This window comes from Rhineura floridana, chromosome 11 (assembly GCF_030035675.1).
Source record: "Rhineura floridana isolate rRhiFlo1 chromosome 11, rRhiFlo1.hap2, whole genome shotgun sequence".
Lineage (NCBI taxonomy): Eukaryota > Metazoa > Chordata > Lepidosauria > Squamata > Rhineuridae > Rhineura > Rhineura floridana.
Window position 1 is genome coordinate 22,241,982 of NC_084490.1, and position 24,092 is coordinate 22,266,073.

Below are 24,092 nucleotides of genomic sequence, written 5' to 3' on the forward strand. Positions count from 1 at the left end.
ATAAGCAAAAAGCAAAAAAATACAATTAAAAATAACGACTATTCAATATGATGGATGTGCTGTATCCCATCTTCAACCACAAATCTACGGATGTGTCATGGACCACTTGAATGAAGCTTGTGGATCACCAATGGTCCATGGACCACAGTTTGGGTACCCCAGCCTAGAAAGAGTAAGGAAGGTTGGACTTTCAGAATTAATGCAAATGTTATCTCAGGCTATAAATATTTAATGGTTTTCACTGTTAAATAAATTTATTCAGTGTAAAGAATAAGAAACGTTAGTAATTAAGCAGTATATAAATACCTCAAATAAATAAATTTGCATTGTAAACAGAACAGTATTTGCATAGCTAGTAATGTGAATGATTAACAAAAGCAAATTTTGTTTGCTAAACAAAATCTAGAAATCAGTGGATTACGAGGAAAAATACAGAGGAGATAAATGAGATAGACATGAGAAGGGTTGAGAGCAAGGAGGACTAAGCTATATAAATCATGGGCAAAAAAGCAAATGGAATTAGTAAAAGCCAGGCCCAATGTATTGCCCCATTTCATTGGCCAGTTGGTTGAGTTCCTGGAAATCTGGTTGACTGGATTCAGCTATATCGTCCTCCCGTGCCAACTGTCTTTTCTCATCATAGTCTTCAGTGAGCCCCTTGGGTTGGCCAATATCTTCCATGGAATAAGGGCCTCTGGGCAGATTGACAATTAGTTGGCCATCTTGCATAGAGTCATTGTAGTAAGCATCTTCTTTGTCACGGCTCATCAGGATTGGCTGGAGGAAAGTCAGCTGTTGGCCCACACTGCTAATATCCACACTGTTCCCTGGCTTTTCACATGTGGAAACTGTTGTATATCTAGGAGAGAAAAGCAACATGGTGACAGTGTTGAATGGAAGTCAGATAAAGAAACAATCAGTGGTGGCTGATGCCCCTTGGGACTAGTAGGGTGGAAGGCAGGAAAGCCTAACAGGAGGTGGAACCAGAGCCAATGACAAGCAGAGGCAGAGGCAGCTAATTCTAGTTTTGCTCTCATTCTCCTCTCTGTTCTACAAAGACAACACTGAGACTAAGGAGAGGAAGCTGACAGCCAGTGCCATACTCTGAGGTGGTTGTAAGTAAGGAGGCAGGCAGGTAGTAGTTGGCTAAGGGCAGGCTGAGTTTGTTGGGGCAGTGCCCTATTCACCCTAATATATCAGCCTCTAGTGCAAACAATATATATAATCCTATTCTGATCAAGAGTATTTTCACCTTGCAAGGTATCCTAAAACAGTGAAATTATATGTGGAGCAAATATACTAGTATAAGACTGCATTTATAATATGTTAAATCAGCCTTTCAAAACAGAATACAAATTTTTATTATTTATGGTTCAGTGGGATAGATAAGGTGGGAAAACCCTAAGCTGAAGACCAAATTTGATATGACAACAGGAGATCTGGAAAATCCTAATCACAAGAATCTTTTTTTTTCTTGCAGTATCTGTACATGAACCACCATCAGCAGCCCTAGCAAAGCTAACTACAGTTTGTATGTGTGTTGTACAGCACTTTATTTATTTATCTATACACATAATTTATAACCTGTACCTTCAACATAAATGTATGTTCCAAGGATGGCTAGTGGATAACTGAGTAGCAAGTAACAAAAAGGTTTTAATAGTAATTTAATAATAATAAAGCATCCAAACTAATACAACAATAGCTCATTCAAATACTAATATCAAACAGCTCTAAGTTAACAATGCTTTGATTATGAGTTCATAAAAGCCTGGGAAAAGATAAATGTTTTCCCCCCACTGCCTATATTATAGTAATGAGGTCTTTAGGAGGCCTCCTTGGAGAGGGCATTCCAAAGGTGAGGAGCCACCACAGAAAAAGCTCTGTGTTCTGGGAAAAGGCATGGGGGAAAGGGTTAAATATGCTCTCCCAGAGCACCACTTCCCCAATCTTCAAAGCAGCCACCTGGGTTGCATTTTAGAAAAGAAAAAAGAAAAGAAAACTACAGGCAATACATATCTAGTTTAGCCTTGAGGTGCTCAGCTCATGACATCAAGTCCCACCAAAACAATTCTTGCACTTGGCAGTAACATCTTAACTACATTTATGAAGGATGCTCTCAGGCATCTTAGAGATTCCAGTTTTACACAGCGAGGGTAGGTAAAGAAATATTAGATAACTTTTATGCTTCAACAGCAGGATCTAGCCGATATCGCTAGATGCAAAGATTATTTGCCTCTAAGCAGCCATTTCTAAAGGGACAAACAACATGATGGGAACAGCCATGTTTTGTTCCATGTGTTGGTGCCATTCATGTAGAAAGCAGTGGTGTCTAGAATGGGGCAGAATGAGAGTTCTTTACAGCTATTTCAGTTCCTCGTGAAGAACCCTACGCAGATGCAATCCTCCTTACCTTTTAGTTTTGCACTTCAGTCCTTGGGCACATGGGCAGTACTGGCTAGGTTTGCCAAAGGCTGCAAGGCTGCCCCAGCCCATCAGTCCAAGGAAGGAGCGTCTGGGGATATGGCATACTTCCCCTTCTTTTGGATAAGGAGTGCAGACTGGGAATGAGAAAGCTGCATTGGAGATAGGACATAAATTGGAAGAGGTTATGATTACAAAATGCATAGGGTAATATCTGCAAGGAATATCTCTTATGCAAGCTACACTGGTATGTTTTTCATGTAACACTAAGCTAAACCATGGCTCAGTATGAATGAAGTACCATACTGGTGTGCATTTAGAAAACTGCAGTTGCTTCCCTCCTTTCCCAGTCCTGCTTCTGCCACACACTACTGGGAGATAAGCCATGGTTTGACTACTGTTACATGCACACCCAGGTTTGTGGTTTGTCTCATTCCAAACAAATCATGAGCTGTAACCAAGGTTTGTTCTTTATTGTACTTTATTGTGACTGTGGGGATGAGGGTTATCTCAGGACCATGGTGCAGAAGGAAAGGGTAACTTCCCTTCTTTGTGCATGGTGGTCCCAGTCCTGACTGTGGACCCCAGCAGTCTAAAAACATTCATACAACTCCAAGTGAAGCAGTTAACATTACATGTAGTTTGGCTTCAAGTCTGAAGGTAGGAGGAGTTGGATCATGCAAGAAACTTTCTTACAGTTGCTGGTGGTACAGCACAGCCCCTGAGCACACTTTTCATTGTGTGGATGACATCTTGTCCCACTCTCCCCATGGCTCACACCTTCTGCACACTTGCCCCACACACACAGGTAACCTAGGCAGCATTCCCCGTCCTTCTGACATATCTAGGAAACAAAGCAGAGGAAACATGATGACAGCACATTTATTATTTGAAGCTCAAAACTAGCAAATTCCTTTGTGATACAATACTGCAAGAAAGAGACCACAATCCACGAAATACTTTTTTTCAGGTATGTTACTCTGAAGGCCAGCTTCTGTCTTTGCATTTCAAAATGGAAGTGGACCAGAGCCAAAATTGGGCAGGATGGTCAGAGGAGGCTGGTCACTTAGGTAGGGTGGGACAGAGCCCTACCATTACTTTGCACCTCCAAATCCAAAGCTATAGCCCACTAGTCTTGTGTCATCCCCCCCCCACCAGAGTCATATTCATAAATTCCTTATCATTCAGAGACTACTTGGAGTCCTTTCTGTTCATCCATCTGTCTCTCTTGGCAAAACCAGAACTGAAAAATTACAGGTATATCTAGGTATTTGATGCTGACTCCTACACATGTGACATTTATGAATGTCCAACCTTTCTCCTCTGATGTTTTTGTATGATAATTGCTTAATTGACCACTGTTTTTGCATGGGAGGAGGATGGGAAGTAAACCAGAATAAGTTGATTCTGCCACCAGTGACTCCCTGGCTACACCTGCCAATAGCCCACTGCCCTACCAGCTCCAGTTGATACTTGATACAAGACATCACTGGTTAGACCTGTTGCAGAGTAGCGAAATTAGATATTTGAGTGAGTGAGCTTTGTGTAGTTGAATCTTTGTTAAAGATTACACCTTCCTTGGAATTAGTCAGACAGACTTTAAGAAATAACTACTTTATTCTGGAAGTACATACTTGATAGGAAACATCTAGCTAAGTTGGAAATGCAAACTCATGCTTGGAGGAGAGGAAGAGACAAAGAGAAGATGTCTGCTCTCCCTCTCAAGAGGAAGAAGAAGGAAGGAAGGAGACTGGAAGATGTGGTCAACATCCTAAGTATATGTCTAGCAGGAAGGGTGAGTCAGCAGGGGATCAAAGGATAGGTATTAGCCTAGCAATCAGGTCTCCTCTCTTGCTACCCTTTTTAACCCAATGAAGCCTCAACCCACCAGTTCAAGTTGAACCACATATTCCAACAGGACCAGACCTTTTATCTCTTTTTCTGCTACTTCCTTCTCTCTGTCTCTCTTTCTGATTCCCTCTTCCATCCTGCCCAGTAGGCTACCAGTGGGTGGACAGACTGCTCTTGCCAGAGGCCTGATTGTTTTTGGAGGGGGTTTGATATTAGGCCAAGGGATACATAAAATTAGGCCAAGGGACACATGCCGCCTAAGAGTGCAGGTTGCCCACCCCTGTTGTAGAAAGTATAAATCAGGACCTCTTGGTAAGCTTGAGCTTTGGGACCTCTCATTATAGAATTTAAACCACCTTCAATAGTAGGAATGCTTTTCAGGAATAGTTCTGGCAGCAATGTTGAGGGTACTCACTGTATTCTTGGCCTTACACTGCTGGCACCAGGAAGCAAGGAGAGATCTAAAGCAGAACTGGTCCTTTTGACAGTCATTGTCACTCACACATTCCTGTTGGGAAGGAAGGGCATATCTGAAAAGGATTATTTAACCATTTCATTAGCAAGCTCACAGTCTTATTGCTGGGTAAGGGCTGAACATAATGGCTGCAGAGTTATTTGGGTTAGCACCTCTGTCACTTGCTAGGTGAACTATCTGATGTGAGCAGGTTATTGAGCTTCTGCTACTGCTGATGAGCCACGATTGGTCATGAGTGGCCTGTGGCCTGATTGTGGCGGTTCATGCTGTATGGTGCCTCCTTATTGAGGATACTGTTATTGGTCCATTATCAGTCCATGACTTAGGTTGAATCCTATATCCACTTACCTAGGAGTAAGCCTCATTCAGCTTAAATAGAACTTACTTCTGAGTAGCTATGAATAGGAGTACTCTTCCCAAAGGAGCCCCAGGGATGCCGGATTCCACATGAACTTTCAAAGTAGCGATGGACAAACATATCAGTTTCAATTTCTCATTTTCCCAGTTTTCTTCAGTTCTCATTTCTACATCAGTTTGTGATTTATATTTTTTAAGTCCTCATGAAAATTTATTAGTGGAAATTTCTCCTAATATACACATTTTTGTATGCAATTTTGCCTTATGTCTGTTCTTGCAAGCAGTTTCCCTTAATATGATGCATTGATATGTTAGTTTCACTAATGTATGCATTTTTATGCATACTTCCCCTTATTTATTATTATTTATTTATTTCGTTTCATTTTTAGACCGCCCATAGCTAATAGCTCTCTGGACGGTGTACAAACAGGATTAAAATACAATAGTATAATAAAATCAATAACACATAACAGCAAGTTAACTAACAACGTTAAACATGAAAACATTAAACATTAAAATGCCTGGGAGTATAGCCAGGTCTTAACCTGGCGCCTAAAAGAAAGTACCGTAGGCGCCAGGCGTATCTCCTCAGGTAAGCTGTTCCAGAGTTAATGTATTTTTGTATACATTATTTGGCTTTGAGCACTGTGACGGTCCTTCCCTGGCTCTCCCTGTCAGGTTCCTACCTGCTCGTGGTTACTGCCTGTCATTAGGCACCACCAGGGACTCCACCAGTCTGGACTGTCCTTTTTTATGGTTTCTCCCCCCGCTCTAGCACAGATCTCAACAGATCCCCCTGCTAGGCAGCACCACCAGTCACGTCCTATAACCAGTATTCCCAGAGACTTGGCCTGAATCTCCCTCAATTAGGTTACCTCTGTGACTGCGTGCTTAAGCTGTCCCAATCCCTTTGATTTACTCAGACTGCTTGTGGTGTTATTCTACCCTTCCCCGCTGCCACCATTTGTTATCCTTCAGCCTTGGTATTTACCTTACCCTCCCTTCTGGTCTGTGAAACCCCAGCCAAGGATCAGGCCTTTGGTAAACCATATAAGTATTTTATTATATAACAGAGATAACAAGATTTCTTTAAAAGGCACTTAAGCATATGGTTACATCTATTCCTGAGGTACTGGTCTTAGTATTAATCCGAACTCCACACTCTCCTCATAAACCCACCAAACAACCCTCTAACGTCCACACTCCACCTCACATCCACCTTCCACCTCACATCCACCCAGATTTACCTGATATCCTTCCATTTATACTGTCAGCCGTTTTAAACATTCAGCCAATCATCCAGCATTCTACTGCCCATTCACTCCCCCCTCTTTCATTCCACTTACCATGTATCTCCTATACAAACAGCACTTACCATATATACACTAATAGAGGAACATCACAAGCACATTAAGGATAACCAGAAAATTGGAAATGCTTTCAATGCATTAAAAAAGTTTAATATGGGAACTCCTTTCAGTTCAATTTTTTAAATGAAAGTTTGTCACCCTTAAGGACACATTTAGGCTTGAAAGAAAGTGAGAAATGGCAGATAAGGTCTTAGAAATTCAGTGGGGAAGATTATTTCCAGCTGTCAATGGATGGGGTATCAATGCCCTGCAGAGCTCTTTGCCCCTCTCCATCATTTATGCACAATAACTGTATGACTTATTCTTCATATAATTTATTTCAGTTGCAGAATACAGCTTGTCTTGGTACAGAATTATACAGCAACCAAAGAACTATGTTGCTGTTGATAGCTGCTAGAGTCCTATACTAAGTTTTCAGATTTTATGAAGAGTTTTCTTCCTGTTATCAGATCAAGATACATTGCTCTACTCTGTATCACCAGGGTAGAATGTATTTTGTTCTTGTTTGATCTCTCTTTTGTATTTTCCTGTATACAATAAAATTAAATAAATAAAAACAATTACTACATTGACTATAGGAACATTGTTATTTACTGTTGAGACTACATCAGTACAAATTTACCCAGCCAATTGACATTTCCTGGGCTGGTGATCACCTGATTTAACTCCCATGTTTTAATCTAGCTGCTCAGATACCTTTTGTACTTGATGGTGTTATGTGGAAACGATTCTCTTTTTATTTGAAAATGTCATTTATACTTGGTAATATAATGTTGTTTTATCATATAATGTGATGGCTTTTGATTATAGACAGTGAACCTGGACCTGGTGGAAAATTGGGTTTATCTTGGCATAGAATGCTGAATGCCCAGGACAGACAAACTTCAACACAACCTACAGACCAGTTTTTAGGTATAAGCCAACCATCTCAGTTGGCTACAAGAAGAATGTGCCAGAAGGAGGCAGGCTGTGTGCTTCCTTCCTTCTTTTCCTCTCTCTCGGCACAGGGATAATTCCAGATTGTTTTCTTGGAGCCTAATGTTGATATTTCTGAAAAGTGGTAGGTGTGGTCAATCAAAGTGGGGCACAAAAAGAAGTACATTGAAGTGCCATCTATTTCAGTGGGAGAGTTAGACTGCTCTTCTCAAAACCAATGGGACCAGCTTTGGCTGGATCATGCCCACAGTTTGTGGGTGTAATATCCAGCCCTCCTGATAATTCCATTTTCTTTTTTGTAGCTTGTGGGTCAGTGGCAACATAGCAGTCAGGAGCAGAATTATTATAGAAATTATTATAGAAACTATAAGAATTATTCTCCCTTGCTGCTCCCTATGTGCAGGTGGAACTGCCTCCCTGATCACTTATTGCTATCTCTCTTCTGATCCTCAGATCCCTCATTCAACAACACCCACCTTTTCCACATCTTATCCTCTTAATCCTCATTCCCAATGGCATCCAAGTTTAAGCACATTTCATGGCATTCATGCATGATTCTTCCCTCCCTCTGTTGTTTCCTCGCTCCTTAGGAGCAGAGACCTGTCTGTGTTGCCTATGTGCACTGACAGCACAGGAAGATTAATCGTGGTGGTTGTTTCAAATCCTGTCTGGCATCTATCTGTGCTATATTCAAAACAAAGAGAATCCTGATTCTAACATTAATAAAAATAACATAGAATTACAAATTGCTCATCTTCATGATTTTGTTTTCAAAAGGAACAACTTTTATTTCAAGCCTTTGAGAGAAACATTTTCCCCCTTTTGGAGGCTTCCCCCCCACCCTGTGAATGTGAAAGAGGAAATATCTAGGAAACAGACATTCTCTGCTGCTCAGGCAAGTTAGAGGTTTCCCTCATGCCTTATATTTTCCTCCAGAAGAAAAAGAAATGACGTTTCTGTGGAAGGAGCCTGTGGTTTGGGGTGACAAGCAGGACTTTCTTCTTGATGGTATGGGGAGCTGTCAAAAGCCCATTCCGAATGGCCATCAGCCTGTGCCTCCTGTCACTGACTGGCTCTTCCTTTACCCAGTTGGCTTCAGTGATGGGCTTGTTCTTTAGGTGCTTGGGCAAGCGAAAGATGAGAAAGGTCAGCCTAGGCCTAGGCTGGGGGAGACCCAACTTGAAGAACCTGAGCCCAGTGGTCTCTCTGTCTGCCTCACCGCCATTTTCTTCCTGACTAGTCACTGGCTTTTTCTCCTGGAAAGATACAGATAAAATGCAAGCGGGGTGTGGATATTACCTCAGTGATGATTGGCATGAATCAACCAGAGAAGAACTCATGCTTAGTGTGTGTGGGGGGGGAGGATATCTGACTGACATCTGGGTTCCTTGATCCTCAGGTAGAGGAGGAGGGTCAGATGAAGTGAATGGGGAATTCCTGGGACAGGGAAAGACAAATCTAGGAGACTGGGGGACAGAGGATGGGACTCACTGGTTTTGTTCTAATAGATCTGAGGTTGGGAACCTGTGGCCCTCCAGATATTGTTGGACTACAACTCCTATCTTCCCTGACCATTGGCCAGGCAAGCTTGGGCTGAGGGGAGCTGAGAGTCCAGTAACAACTGAAGGGCCACAGGTGCCTCATCTATGCTGTAAAAGGCTTTTTGAAAGGATTGGACAAATTAATGGAGCAAAGGTCTAACAAGGGTCATCAGCCATGATATCGAAATTGAACTGCCAGTATCGAATGCTGGGAACAGACATGAAGGGGCAAGTCTTGCCTTCCATCACTGCATCCCAGAAGCCTTTAGATGTCCACTGTTGGAAACAAAATTTGGGTATACAATCCAACAAGTGCTTATGAGTTCTCTTTTGTGGGGAAGTGGTATGGGGAATAACATCTAAGTGATTTTGAGCAGAAGAAATTTGGGGTCCTCCTGAGTTCTCTGGGAGGGAAGTGCAGTCTAATAAAAACTACCTGCACCATCTGCCCCTCCTTCCCACAGGGCATGTACCAGGACAGATGAGAAACAGCTGATCAAGTATACACGTCGTGCAACAGCTAATAACAGCCACATAGCTAGGGAGGGCTGATGCAGATCTGGACTATGATGCAGGGGGTAACATGCATTTAACTCTCTCATGCCATTTCCTTACTAAAAACTGCCCCCTCCCCCAAGATGCTAATAGCAGGAAGAAATAGTGGTGTGAGGGCAAATAATATCTTCAGAGGCCAATTTTCAGTGAAAAAATGACGGGGAAGGATTAAGCCCCCCAACCAGATCAGGGTTTCATGCTGTTAATTAAAAGAAGAAGAATCAGAGTCCCGGGATTCAAGAATGCATTTAGCATTCCATGTTGTTTTATACTATCTCACTATTTCTTGCAACATCTGGATAGGTACTCAGGGGACAAGGTTCTGTGTAAGCTTGCTGCTTGGGAGGGCTTACTTACTAGCAGATCTCCTCACAGGGTGGTACTCCAGCTTGCAGCTTGAAACAGCATGCAGAACAGATTCTAGAGCAGGGGTGGGAAATCTTTTTCAGACAAAGGGCCACATTCCCAGCTAGTCAACCTTCCAGGGGCACATGCCAGTGGTGGGCAGGGTCGGGGCAAAAGTGAGTGAAGTAATGAATGTACATTCCACCTGTGTACATTATGCTAGTTTCTGCACACACACACACTCCTTTCTATCCTTCATCCAGGCAACTGAGAGGCATCATTAGAACTCAATAACATATTCAAAAACAGGGAGCTTATGAAGTAGGGCTACTGAGGGATGTGGCCTGGGGAGAGCGGAGGTGACCTGAGGAGAGTCCAAAAGGCCAGATAGAGAAGTCTGGTGGGCTACATTTGGGCCTGAGGTTCTATACCTCTGTTCTAGAGCCTAACACACAACCTGTCCTTGTCCTTCTCTCTCTCTCTCTCTCTCTCACACACACACACACACACATGCACGCACACACACAACACATCCACAAACTGGCTATTGAAAGACAAGTGGGTATATCAGCCTTCTGGGGGTGCAGTGCTCACTGACCTTCTCATTGGGGTGGGTGTCTGCCTGTTCAATAGAAGTCACAGTTTTCTCTGAAAACATCATCTCGCCTGTACGGTTATCCATCATCTGCATATATTGAGAAAACAGCATGGGCTTGAGTGAGAGCAGCAGAACAAGAGAATCAGCATTCTTACTCGTAGGCCCAATTAAATACTTGTGGGATAGCAGTGTGGCTGCCAGCAAACATGTCCTCATAGTCACGGCCCTAAATGGCCATGGAAACATTTTACTTGGCTTCCTGGGGAGTGTGGGAGGATGGAAGTTCCCTAGATACTGCATGAAGTACCTATAGCAGACCTGCAACCCCCTAAGACAGATACTGGGAACCTGTGGCCCTGTAGACATTGTTGGACTCCAACACTCATTGGCCCCAGACAGCATGAACAATGGTCAGGGATGATGGGAGCTGTAGTACAACAATACTGGGAGGGCCACTGGTTCCCCATCCCTGCTCTAGGGCCTGGTGGTGCTGAAGTAGTAGGTGCTTCTGAAACAACTCAGGGGACCCATGTGGAAAGTGGATTCAAACATTCCAACAGCACTTTGGAACCCCATTCATGAGGAGATTTCCTGTATCACCCTGAGCATTTCAGTCACACCTCAAACCTGTTCTACACTGCTGCTGTCTGGGGGGATGGGGGCTTATTTATGTATTGTTGCATTTCTATCCCACTTTTGCTCCAAGAAGTTCAAGGTGGCATACATGGCTCTCCCCCTCTCTCTATTCTCCTCACAACAACCCTGTGAAGTAGGTTAGGCTAAGAGTTGATGACTGGCCCAAGGTCACCCAGTGAGCTTCATGCCCCCCCCTTTATGTGGGTGAGCCCCAGTGGGTTTATTTGGCAGTGGCAGCAGAAGTGCTCCAAACAGGATTGAGTGGCTGTATGTCCATGCTGCCTTTTTAATTTCCCACCATGCCCCGAGTAGGAAGCATTGTTCCAAGGCATGGCAGGAAACTAAAAGGCTGACTCCCACACCCCCGGTTGGGACCGTGTGTATATGTGAAATGTGAGGCATCAGCAGCGGGCCCTGGTAGGACACTGGGAGCCCTCAGCATTTGCTTAAGGTGGTGGTGTGCTAAAACTGGGCCTGGATCATGCATGCAACAGAATAAAGTGACGAGGTGGTAGAATGGATTGTACCACTTCAGACTGCAAGAACCATGTAATCCTTCAGCCCTCCCCAGATAAGCAACAGGGTGTACTGGACACCCCTCCCTCTCCAAGCAGATCGCCACCCAGTCAGCGACCCTGAGGAGCTATCAGATCCAGACATCTCTGCCCCAGGTTTGGAAGTCTCTGCACCAATTGCTTGGGTTCCTGACCAGCTCTCAGACCCCAATCTCACTCATTGTTAGAAGGAAAGGCCATATTGAATAGTTTTTAATCAAAATTTGGAGTCTCAGCCCTACTAAATCAGGGGACAAATTTTAATCCAAGATTAACTTCAGTTGATTTATACAGGGCTGGCCCAAGATGTTCTGCTGCCTGGGCAAAAAATCTAAATGGTTCTCTCCTACCTGGTGTATTTATTTAATATATTACTGACAAAATATAATTTAACGGTGTCTAGAAGTTGCTGTCCAAAACAGCTGTTTCATTCTTATGGTAGGGGCAGCCCCGAAACCACCAACTACATTGATCAGAACCAACCAGAGAGCCAAGCTGAATTTGGCTAACCATGATTCCATGCTTAAAGAACTGACACACCTCCATTTTGCTTTTTTTTTTCAGTAGCTTACTCACTTTGCTGATTTCATGGTGGCTGTACACTGTGGCATTCCCCACTTTCCGTTGATGCTTCTCCTCATTGTGGTAGTTTGAGGGCAGCTGGCTGATATCCACCGAAGTCTCAAACCTGTCTTTCCCCATCGTTTCCTACAAATGACAAAAATGGAACCTTAGGGTATGCAGAGAAAGTAGGCAGAGGGCCCCTCCAGATGATCTGTTTATTAAGCATTCATTTTGATTTGCTTGCACAAAGCTTATGTGGAGGTTATATTACATTCAGTCTTAACTGAACAGTTGTTCTGGTTTGCTTGCAGGGAGAGTATTCGGCAATGAACATTCATCCTGATTTGCTTGTGGGATGTTTACATGTCTTCCTGTGAATCATTCTTTCATTCCACACAAACATAACATAAGAATGAATAAAAGTACCTCTTCACACGATGTGTACTTAGGTTTTGGGGCCTTGGGGCCAAACTGGATCATGATTCATAAAATGCATTGATGCATTTAATGTATTGTTTGTATTGTATCCATTTATTTTTAAAATAATCAGCTGCAAAGGGACCTGATCAGAGGGTTTAGCTCTTTTCCTCTGTATTACCTTGCAATTGATACTTGCTGTGGGATAGAAGGTGCTACTAACACTTAGAGCATTTCCAGGCTGTCATCATTTCTGGGTGGGATTCAATCACATACAGGCAAGCCCAGGTTGTGCAAATAAAATTGATTTGGAGCTCTTGTGCAACAAACATGCTATTCCCCTCAACCTTTTTTCCATAAGGAAAGCGATGGGAGAATCTATTGGAAAATGTGAGATAGCACTTGCTTGATGCCACATTTGTACAATCTCCCCACAAACAAATCAAAATGATCCTCAGTAAATAGCAGACACTGCACAAAGTTTGCAGGGAGGTTAGACAAACAAATCAGGATGAATGCTCAACTGACAGGCAGTCTGGAAGCTACTTCTTCCACTCACCAAAAAGTAGCCTTCATCAGGGGAATAATTTTTTAAAAATAAAATAAACATTTGTTTTCTTGAAAGTCTCCTCTTAAATTTCTTTCACATTTTTTAAAGGAATAAGTGATTTTTTAAAAAAGAAACACATCTGAGAAGCAGCCACCATGAATGCTAATCTTAATGGTACACAGTTGCTCAATTTGATCAAAGGGTACCCTCAAATGAGGGGAACTCATTCAACTATGGTTGGCCAGCCATCACTTAACTGTTTAAATGCCATATGTCTCAAAGAATTCTCAGTGCCATCAGCCAAACCCTCCCCAATCTGCAACTCCCAAGAGTTCTTGTGGAGGAAAACCATGCTGATTAAACTAAACAGATTTACAACCAGTGTAATTGCAGCAAAAGGCTGCAGAAACCAATTGACAACAATCTGAGATTTAGGTGTGACGTTTCCGTTTGAGAACAAATTGAAATTAACATTTGCAAGACAAGATGCCACACCCCAAAAATATTAATAAGTGGTGCCTTCAGGGCAGGATTCTGGGAAAGAAGTTCAGGGCACACTACTAAGGGCATCGTACACAATACACATTTAAAGCACACAAACGCACATACAGGAACTATGGGAACAGTAGTTTGTCTCGGACAGAGTTGCAATTCCCAGCAGTTCCCAGGAATTTTGAGGGTGGTGAAAAGTGTGCTTTCAATGTGTTTTAAATGTATGGTATGTACACAGCAGGTTAAATGATACACATTCTACCATCCTTATAAGACTATTGAGTCTAAAATTACCTAACTTCACCACTGCTCACAAGAATGGATTTAATAGGTTTATTACACCTGCGCAATGTGTGAATGGCACTCTTCAGATTTCATAACGGAAATTGAGGAGGTTTGTGTCTGTCCCAAAATGTAGAATTAGGCATTCCTGAACCCCCTAGTCCCAGCTTTTGCACCCAAAAATCAGAACTCTGCAAGATAAGATCTTAACTTTTGAACCTCTGAGAAATCAACATTTAACATTCAGGAAGGTTGGGAATTGGTCCTTTTCTGAATTAGGTTATTAATCAGTATTGACATGCTCTCACATCTACCTCCATGGGGAACCATTAAAAAAACCCTGTATGCCCCAAAATAAACATTAAGCATGCCATGCAGGATGAAGAGAACTAATAGGTTGTGGGGAAAGAGGTAGATAACAAGAGAAAAGATGCTGATGTAAGAGGAATGGGGGAAAGTATTTTAGATATTACTTTGGTTTGAATATAAAGGACAGGCAGGTTTCCTGCAGGATTCCTAGTTATAGCATTTATTGTAGCCTTCGCCAACCTGGTGCCCTCTGGCTGGGGCTGATGGGAGTTGTAGTCCAAAACAGTGGAAGGGTGCCAGGTTGGTGAAGGTTGATTTATTTTAAAGATCCTCCCTTATTTTAGAAGGATTCTCATTGTAGATGCCCGCCCAGCACTAGAGCATTCCTTCTATTATGTTGGGAGGGGAGGGAATCTGATCTACCAGCTCCCTCCCTCTCCTCATCCCTTACCCGACTCTGCTCAAAGATGTTGCTAAACTCCTGGAACAGCCTCTCCACGCTGGGGGGCAGGAAGGCAGCGGAAGCTGTCCCTCCCTGCATCAGAGCTGTCAGGCACCATAACCCCCATACCAGCGGCAGCAACAGCAGCATCGTTGACTGATCCCTGGTTCTGTGGCTGCCTGAGCCAGACCTGCGCACAAGACAGAAACAAAAGAAAAAGATTAGAGAGACAGACTGGAGCCTACACAGCAGGCACCGCCCCTACTGGAGTATTCCCATGTCCTCCCTCCTGTACAGGTTTCCTCAAAACACATAGCCCTCCATCCCTTTACCCTGTCCCAGGACAGTCCATGAACTAATGCTTAAGTGTCTGAACTGAGAGAGGCCTTTTCCTCTAATCCCAGCCAAACCTGAGTCTAAAAAGTAGGGATGGGGAACTTACGTGGCTCACTAGATGTTGATGAACTACAACTCCCATCAGCCCCAGCCAGCATGTCCAATAGCCAGGGAGGATGGGAGAGTCCAGCAAGATCTGGAGGACCACAAGTTCCCTCAGTCTTGCTCTAAAGAGCACATACACACAAATCCCCTTCAGAGTGGCCTTCCACCCTCCTTCCACTCTCCCCTTTTGGTTCAGTACCCCACCCCAGACACAGCTCCAACTTGCTTCTTCTGCCACCCTTGATTCACCAACCAGCCTGTAACTCTCCAGAACTCCTGTCAGTCAGTTTCTGACAAGGTGCTCATTTGAAAAAGGGTTCCGGTTCCAGAATGTTCCCGCATAGCTGTCCTGACTCCCGACAGATGCCCAGCAGTTTCTCTACACAGAGCCATACTGCTCCCAGTGGATTGGTAAGGGGGCTCCATTTACAGCCCCTTTCTGTAAGCTGCCATAAGCCCCCTTGAAAGACATAGACATATCTCAAGGTTACAGGCACCTAACCCACATCCGTCCCCCTGTTTGCAATCCCCCCTTAGCCTCATGCTGAAGATTTCACTTGAGCTAGAGTTGAGCAGTCCTCAACCCTAGAAGCTAGTCTGAATGCCAGAGAAGTCAGCCCTAGATTGAACATATAACATAATCACAAGGGTGCCTCTGAGTATGTGAAGAGTGCTTTTACCTCACTGTTCAGTAACCAGAGTCAGTCCCCACCACAAAATGTTAAGGTTCAAGGCTTTTAGGTCAGAGGGCCTGGCTTTCAGGCCCAGAAAGGCAAGTTGCTGGAAGACAGGTTAAGGATGCAATCCTAGCCCTACATACCTGGGAGTTAAGCTCCACTGAATTCAATACTTATTTCTGAGTAGACATGGTTAGGATTGTGCTGTAAATCTCTTGATTTTTTAAAATAAAAATCAGCAAGTGTCCACCCCAGTGTCTTCTATCTCTGTTGCCAGTAAACAGAAGGCCCACATTCCTAGTTTCCTGGGGATCTCTTTATCCGCTTGGATTACACCCAGCTGTTTTCCCAATAAGTATCCAGAGCAGCTTCCAAAAAAGAAAAAGAAAAATATAGTAAAGAATAAAACATCCAGTATTAAAACCACAGGATTGAAAGCAAACATCTTTTCATGAGAATTTATGGAGAGCCAAGCTGGATCAGACCAAGGGCCATCTGTCCCACAACAGGAACTGAAGGTGATGGGCCTCTTCCCTCCATTGCAGCTAGTCTTCAGTCATATACTGCCTCTAACAGGAGGCTCTATTTTAGCCATACTAATGAATAGAGCCAGTTTGGTGTAGCAGTTAGAGTGTTGGACTAGAACCTGGGAGACCAGGGTTTGAATCCCCACTTAGCCATGAAGCTCACTGGGTAAGTTTGGGCCTGCCACTATCTTTTAGCTTAACCTTGTTGTGAGCATAAAATGGAGGGGAATAAACTCTCTTCTATGTATGCTGCATTGAGCTCCTTTAAGAAAAGGTGAGATATAAATGCAGTAAATAAAAAGTAAAATTAAAATAAAATAACCACTGGCAAACCTATCCATGAATTTGTCTAAATCCCATTTAAGCTCATCTAAGGCAGTGCAATAATCCAGTCCACACAGAACAATTTTAATTTATGGAATTCACTGCCACAAGATGTGGCAATAGCCACTGGCATTGCACCCTGAACAGTTCCTTGAAAGTTTGGACAAAAACCCGCAGCGGATTCACTGCCCCACTGACATCGGAACTACCACTGCAGCAGCTCCCCTTCTGATGCAGAATGTAATAGACATATGCTTTAAACCATTTGCCAACTGTGTCATGCATTTGTTGCCAACAATGTCGTGCATTTGTTTAGCATCACTTCAGCTCTGTATTAGTACCAGACATATATTCATGTTCTGTGTTCTTTTCCTTACCAGAGAATTTCTGCAACACCAAAACTATCAACGTACATTTCTCATGGTTTTGTCTCTGTCTAGCACTGGCTTAAAAAATAATACTGTCCCGAACTTCCAGCTGAGGTAGCTTCTCCACCTCCTTCCAAGTAGAAATTAAGTCTTATAGGCATTTATCCAGTTAGTTTGATTGTAAGTCACTTTGGGTTCACTTTTGTGAAGAAAAGTGACTAACAAATTAAATAAACAAACTAACTAACTAACCAGCTTGGTCTATTCCTGTGCCCTTCATAGCAGTTTGATCTGCAGATATCAGCTGCCAAGAGTCTTCACTATATAATTACTTAGCACATAATTATCATCACTTGCTAGTATCTGCAGATCAAGCTGCTGTTAAAAGCACAGGAGCAGAGTACAGTAATAAAGCTGGCACCTGTAACCCTAATACCTTCTCCTGAAGAACACAGACACAATAGTGTTGAATAAATTGTACAGAGCACTCTGTTTACACAGGATGGCAGCTGGGCCAAGAGGACTAGCTAGCACCCCGCCTGGCACAATTGGAGACTGTACCCTAGAATGCATCCCAAAATACTCTGCAATGTTGGGAGACATTCCAGTAGATATGCAGAGGTCCCTCAGCAAAAAACCACTGATGAAAGGGTTGCTTGCGGGCAGAAAGTTTGAAATCCACTGTACAGCGCTCTTTTCCAGCATAATAAACATTAAATTCCGGTTAAGGGCTCTCTCATGGGCAGGAAGTTACTCACTTCCCTAAGAACAATGGTAAAGGCTGCAATTCTGTCATGTCACCATTTGGTGACCTACAATTTTGGTGAAACTGACATGTATTGAAAAATTCCACCATGATCAAAAATCCAGGAAATGTCCCCCCTCCAGGAAGTGAGCATGCGCTCCAGGGAGAGAGTGTGTTTGTGTCATTCCAAATTCTCTTGCTAAATTCACAGAGTAAATTACAAGCCAGGAGTGGAAATACTCAGAAGGTTCTTGGAGGGAATCTTCTAGATCGCTTGTCAGTATTGCTGCCACTTTTTGTTTGTTGTCTAAATTTATGGAACTTCTGGCTGAGTAAGTCTGAACATGTGCAGGTATATTTCCTATTGACCCAAATCAACTTTAAAAACAATTTAATTAGACTGTCTTTGGGCATATGCAGAGTGCTCTTCTTGCCTAAAGGTATAATGTTTTCTGTTTCTTTGTTTTAAGCATATCTAATCGAATGTAAGAAAATAACAATGAAAACACAGACACTTTACTGTTGTAGTAACTGGCTAGGAGAATGAAATTCTGAAACTTGGCTTAGCTGCAGAGTCCTTGAGATTTCGATGTGTTTTTTCCCAACCTAATAACATATACACATGGTGTGGCTGGTTGGAGAGAGGATCAAAGGCTTTTTTTTTTTACTTCAAGGAATTAACTCCTAAATGGCTCCATGAGAGTCAAATAATTCCTTTGATTAACCAATTAAAACCCTTTTTTACTGATTAAAACAATGCCACTGATTAATTATGCATCAGATTAAAAATACTACATTTTAATTATCTGTAATATCTGTGCTTACAAATAATGCAAATAGCCATCCCCCTCTTTACAGAAGATATTTTGATTAATATATTTGTATCCTGGCAACCACTACAAAACAGCTGACATTAAAAGCAATGTTAAAAACAGTGGTGGCTGGTGCCCATTGGGACTGATAGGGTGGAAGGCAGGGAGGCCAAAAGTAGGGGTGGGGGCAGAGTCAATCAATTCTAGTTTTGTCCCCATCCTCCTCCCCTCTACTTCTATAAGGGCAACATTGAGGGAGAAGAAAGCTGGCAGCCAGTGACACCCCCTGGACTGGATGTGAGTAAAAAGGCAAGCAGGTGAGGGCAGCCTGAGGTTAGTGGGGTATTGCCCCATTCACTATAACAGGCCAGCCTCCGTGGAATTAAATACAATAAATCCCAGTCAATAGAGCAGCAGAAACCTGAATGAAGCCAGTACACCAGAAAGAGCACTACAGCAGCTGGGAGATGGGTAACAGAGGGCTCCAAATGCCCTCTAACATGCCTAGGATTGCACTATTAAAGGTCAACAACAACACTTTGGATCAGACCCAGAAATCAACTGGGAATCAATTAAGTTGTTTCGAAGCTGACAACATACTCTCTCTACAGCCCAACCTAGCCAATAGTTTTCCATGACCCTTTATTTTGCCTTATTTATTTATTTAAAATATTTCTGTACTGCCTTTTGTCAGAATAGATTCCAGGGCAGTTTTAAAATGTTTGTATGTCACGTTTAACATCATTGTAATCAGAATACAAATCCACACTTTCCCCCCACTGATTCCAGATTTCCCCTTACCCCAGAAAATCTGATAAGTAAAAATAACCCATAATGCCTCTGCAGTATTATGCATACTGCTGATGTGAAAGCCCATTAGTGCATGTGTTTTGGTGGGCGGTTTGTCACATGTGTGGTGAAGTTTTGATGGGTTATGGATGACCTTACGGCTTCACCTCTGTACTTCCGTTTGCTCCTTACCTAAACACAACCTCGCCATTTTGTTTCTGATGCCTATTTCCACCAATTGCTGCATGCAATACAATCTGTTTTATATACACACCAGCCTTAAATATATTAATACACAGGCGTTGCACAAGACCTCTGAATGAAAAATAGAAGCAAAATTGTTCCATCAGGTGTTCAACAGAAGAGATCCTTATTTTATTTATTTATTTATTATTGCATTTATATCTTGCCTTTCCTTCAAGGAGCTCAAGGTGGTGTACAGGGTTCTTCTCTCCATTTTATCCTCATAACAACTCTGTGAGGTAGGTTAGGCTGAGAGGCAGTGACTGGCCCAAGGTCACCCAGTCATTTGCCATGCAAGGAAGGTGCTGAAATGGAGCATTTGTGGGGTCCCACAGCCAGTATCAGGTCTGTGGCTCTTTCAGAGACCTGCTGGCCAGCCCAAAAAACAGTGATGCACTGAGGCAAATGCACTGAGTTGCCAAGATCAAACAGGGGTCAGCCTGCTTGAAAGAAAAGAGTGTTGGATGCTATATTTTCTACCAGATTTCCTGAAATAGACATTCAGCTGAGTGGTGACTGGTGGCTCCATGTCAATAGGGTAGTGGAATCCACTCTGGATTTCAAGAAGTTTCTGCTTGAAAGTTCAGACTAAAACCCAGAATGGATTCCCCTGCTCCACTGACATGGAGCCACCAGCCTCCACTGGTTCAGCTATCTGGCCTATAATCTCATGGTGTGTGCCCTAGATCCTATCCATCATTGTTTCGGTGCTACCATTATAGTGTGTAAAGCGTTTCCAGCTTGGATGACATGAAAGCATATCAAAAGCAATTAAATGCATGACACATTAATTCAATACTGCTACATCACATTGTGGTGGAAATGAATCTGTGCTACACACACATATCAAAAGGTGTTGGATAGTGGGGAAGGCATGACAGGGGAAAGGACCAAAAAAAATCACAGATCCACTGGTGTGGAAAGCAAATAGTAGAATGGCAGTGAATATACAGGTTCAAAAAACAGTAACCAGGAACGTGTGGAAGCTAATGTGCCAATCACATGCACAGAAAAATTGCGTCTGCACAACCTGCTTGCGGTGGCATAAACCCAAAGGCCTATATCTTATTTATTTAATTAATTTATAGCCCACCCTTCCTCCCAACAGGAGCCCAGGGCAGCAACAAAAACACTAAAAACACTCTAAAATATCAGAAAAACAAGACTTTAAATATATTAAAACAAAACATCCCTCGGTGACCAACCAGATACCTCTGGAGAGCTCACAAGCAAACCTTGAAGGTTGGCTGTTGCTCCCTAGCTGCTGGTATTCAGTGTTACATCTACACCATATATTTAAAGCACTGTTATATCACTTAAACAGTTCCCTAAAGAATCCTGAGAACTATAGTTTGTTAAGGGTGCTGGGAATTGTAGCTCTGTGGGGAGTCTCAGCACCTTTAACACATTACAGGATTCTTTGGGGGGAAACCATAACTGTTAGTGGCATAATACTGCTTCAAATGTAGTATAATGCGGATGTGGCCCTATTGTCTCTGAAGGTGGAGGTCCCATTTAGCCATCTGTTACTAATAACAGCTATGGACAGACTGACTTATCCTCCATGAATTTGCCTGATAGCCAGTGGTGTAGTTGTCTGGGGTCTTGGGTGGTCTTAGACCCCTTACTTTTTTGGGAGCAGTGTCCCAGCAGGGTCCCTATGCATCCTATGAGCTGATCACCATCCTATGAGCTGATCAGCATGAAAGGGGAGGGTGTTAGCCACTGGGAAGAGTCTTCTAACCTGCTTCCTTGTCCTTTCCTGTTGATTGGAGCCAATCAGAGTGAAGGGAAGTGAGTCAGCCCCTGAGAAGATTCTCCAGTAGCTACACTCTCCCCTTTCATGCTATTGGCTCCAAGGAGCATCTGTTGTTGCGAGAGAAGGAATTAACAAAGATCTCATTCTCAACCTACAGCAAAAGGGGGGGGGGCATGGCTGTGACTATCATGAAAGCGACCCTGCACTTCTGAATTTGCCACTACACTACTGCTGATACCCCCACTTTAAAATAATAATAAAAACTGGGCTAGTAGCCCTCCCAATACTTTGTGGAATTGCTCACTGTTTTGTAACATTTCAGCCGGTCCTAATGAACGTGTTCTCCTGGTCAACGCTCGCATTTTCCTGCTTTGCTGGGGTGTGTGGCCTGAGGGTTCTAAGCCCCGCCCCTCCAAGCCTTCAGCTCCTCCTCACCCCCTTTAGTGAAACTGACTCACTGCTGCTAATTTAATTCCTCTGCCTCATTCCAAGGATTCCAGAGGAAAACTGTCACCTTTCCAAAATACCACGCAGGCCTGTTGCTCCTCTGCGCACACCATCACGTTCCAGTTCTTCCCATTTCCAATCCCAAGAAGTGGGCAGGAACCTCTTGGATGAGTCAAAATTAATCCTCGTGGTGAAGAGTTTTGATTCTCTTTCTTCACACACACCCCGCCACTTTTTTTAAAAAAAAGCAAAGTTCAGGGAAAGTTTCTCCTTTATTCCCTCTTTTTTTCCCCTCCACTAGCGCGCACAAAACCAGCCTCTTGGGTTTCATCTGAAAGTAAGTAATGTTTTTTCCTCTTCCCAATAGCTCCTTCGTTCTTTTTCTCTGTTTAATCACTGATTAATCATAACTTCCTTTTGGGAGCAAGCCCTGACAGGGGAGATTTCGATTTGAATGTTCATGCATCTAGTGGTGGAGAGCAGTGATTTTTATTTGCAGGGATGAAAAACATTTCTTGCAGCTTTTTTTTTCTCTGATGGGAAAAGTCTGTCACCTCTTTTATATTTTAACTGTAAGGGATGGGAGGCTGGAAGTGAGATCTGTGGTGTGTACAGATATATATATTCTGGCGTTTACGTACTGAATTGAGAAAAAAAAATTGGAGTTTGCTACTGGATTGCCTGTATGTTTTTCCAAAAGATATTTAAAATATTTGGTGTCTGTGAATTTCATTCTGTGTTCTTAAGTTCTGCACGTGAGTAGCAAAAGGTTGCCCTTGTTAACGTTTTAAAAAACTTTTCTGAATGCGCGATTTCGAAGCAGAGGGATGAGAGGGAGTACCACACCTTCTTTTAATGGCTTGATTGTGTGTCTGAGTTTCTCTTTGTTTGGAGAGGACAGGGGCTAGAACTTTGTCTGTAAGCCAAGAGTTCATTAGGTTAGGTTATATGAGTATGCAACAGTTTGCATAGGCCATTGAGGTCTTGATAGCGAGTGTTAGTGGATTTGTTACTGACTACATTTTTGTTAAGAAGCTAGATTTTACTCTTGGAAGGGGTGTGCCTATCCTTTAACTTCTCCCATCTCCTCCCCCTCACAATCTCAGCCTTTAGGGGAGGGGAGTCTGTATCTTACCTGATCTATACATTTCCCCTGCCCCAAGGGTCAACAAACACTTCCTGAAGTCCTTTGCACATTTACTTGTAAATCATACACAGTGAGACTTACTGCTGAGTAAACATGAATGTGGGGGGAGTACCCTCCTTCAAAGAGTGTGTGTGTGCTATGCGCATGTGTGTAATGATTGTGTGTAATGATTCAGAGACTTCTTAAGAAGGGGAATTATGGAATTTGCTCCCACAAGATGCAGTAACGGCCACCAGCTTGGATGGCTTTAAAAGATTAGACAAATTCATGGAGGACAGGGCTATCAATGGCTACTAGCCATGATGGCTGTGCTCTGCCACCCTAGTCAGAGGCAGTATGCTTCTGAAGACCAGTTGCCGGAAGCCTCAGGAGGGGAGAGTGTTCTTGCACTTGGGTCCTGCTTGCGGGCTTCCTCCGGGCACCTGGCTGGCCACTGTGAGAACAGGATGCTGGACTAGATGGGCCACTGGCCTGATCCAGCAGGCTCTTCTTACGTTCTTAATCTTCTTTTTAAAATAAAAAAAATTAAATGCTGATCAGAGGGCTGCCTGATCAAACTTTTTAGCAAACATCTGAAGTCATACAGGCCAAAAAGCTCACTCTTTAATGTTCTATGGAAGTGGAAAATTCAAACTTTTGCCACACCTACTGCATTGTGTGGGGCCAAAATCTGAAATACAAGGGTCATCCGGTAATCATGGTTCTGGGTTCTCAGGCTTGCAGGATCTACTTTGTTTTGTAGGACAACCCTGAGGTCCATCTGCCAGAGCCAGATGCAAAATGGTGGCTCAGGGGGTGGAGCCAATCATCTTCTGTGGCCCATGAGCCATACATTGGGAGAAGCAGCTTCTGATAAGACTCCCAGTCTGAAACTCTGGAGTGTCAACAGTACTATGCTGGATGGACTCATGGTCTGAGTTGCTATAAGGCAGCTTCCTCACACAAATCTGCATTTGATCAGGGATTGTAACATAAAGCATTCAAACTGTCCAGCAGATCTGCACACATTGCAACCAGGTATACTCATGTTTTATCTTTGATTTTCTGCTGTCACTCATCCAGATACCTAAGAGTAGCAGAGGTGCAGGTGCAAATTTTAGACCTTGGACTTAATA

General features: G+C 43.1%; 2 protein-coding genes across 9 annotated transcripts in view; one reads left to right on the forward strand and one right to left on the reverse strand.

Moving 5' to 3' along the window:
- Positions 1-11: 11 nt before the first annotated feature.
- On the reverse strand, positions 12-21,811 carry DKKL1 (dickkopf like acrosomal protein 1). Of its 5 annotated transcripts, XM_061588469.1 has the most exons (9): positions 21,688-21,811; positions 15,960-16,184; positions 14,708-14,888; positions 12,219-12,350; positions 10,453-10,539; positions 4,691-4,783; positions 3,121-3,268; positions 2,414-2,576; positions 12-859 (listed from the first exon to the last, which is right to left on the reverse strand). In XM_061588469.1, the coding sequence occupies exons 3-9, from the start codon at positions 14,846-14,848 to the stop codon at positions 520-522; spliced, it is 1,104 nt and encodes a 367-aa protein (XP_061444453.1). In that variant the 5' UTR covers positions 14,849-14,888; positions 15,960-16,184; positions 21,688-21,811; the 3' UTR covers positions 12-519. The 5 variants fall into 5 exon arrangements, with proteins under 5 accessions (XP_061444453.1, XP_061444452.1, XP_061444454.1 ...); XM_061588468.1 differs by lacking the exon at positions 15,960-16,184 and having other exon boundaries at positions 21,688-21,810; XM_061588470.1 differs by lacking the exons at positions 15,960-16,184; positions 21,688-21,811 and adding an exon at positions 15,031-15,094 and having other exon boundaries at positions 3,205-3,268.
- The window catches only part of TEAD2 (TEA domain transcription factor 2), a 29,077-nt gene continuing 26,780 nt past the window's right edge, over positions 21,796-24,092 (forward strand). Inside the window, exon 1 of one of the 4 annotated variants that reach the window (XM_061588466.1) lies at positions 21,796-22,167. The gene's annotated coding sequence lies outside the window, so the exon portion shown is untranslated. The remainder of the gene's footprint in view (positions 22,168-24,092) is intronic. The other 3 variants (XM_061588464.1, XM_061588462.1, XM_061588465.1) reach the window with 3 other exon arrangements.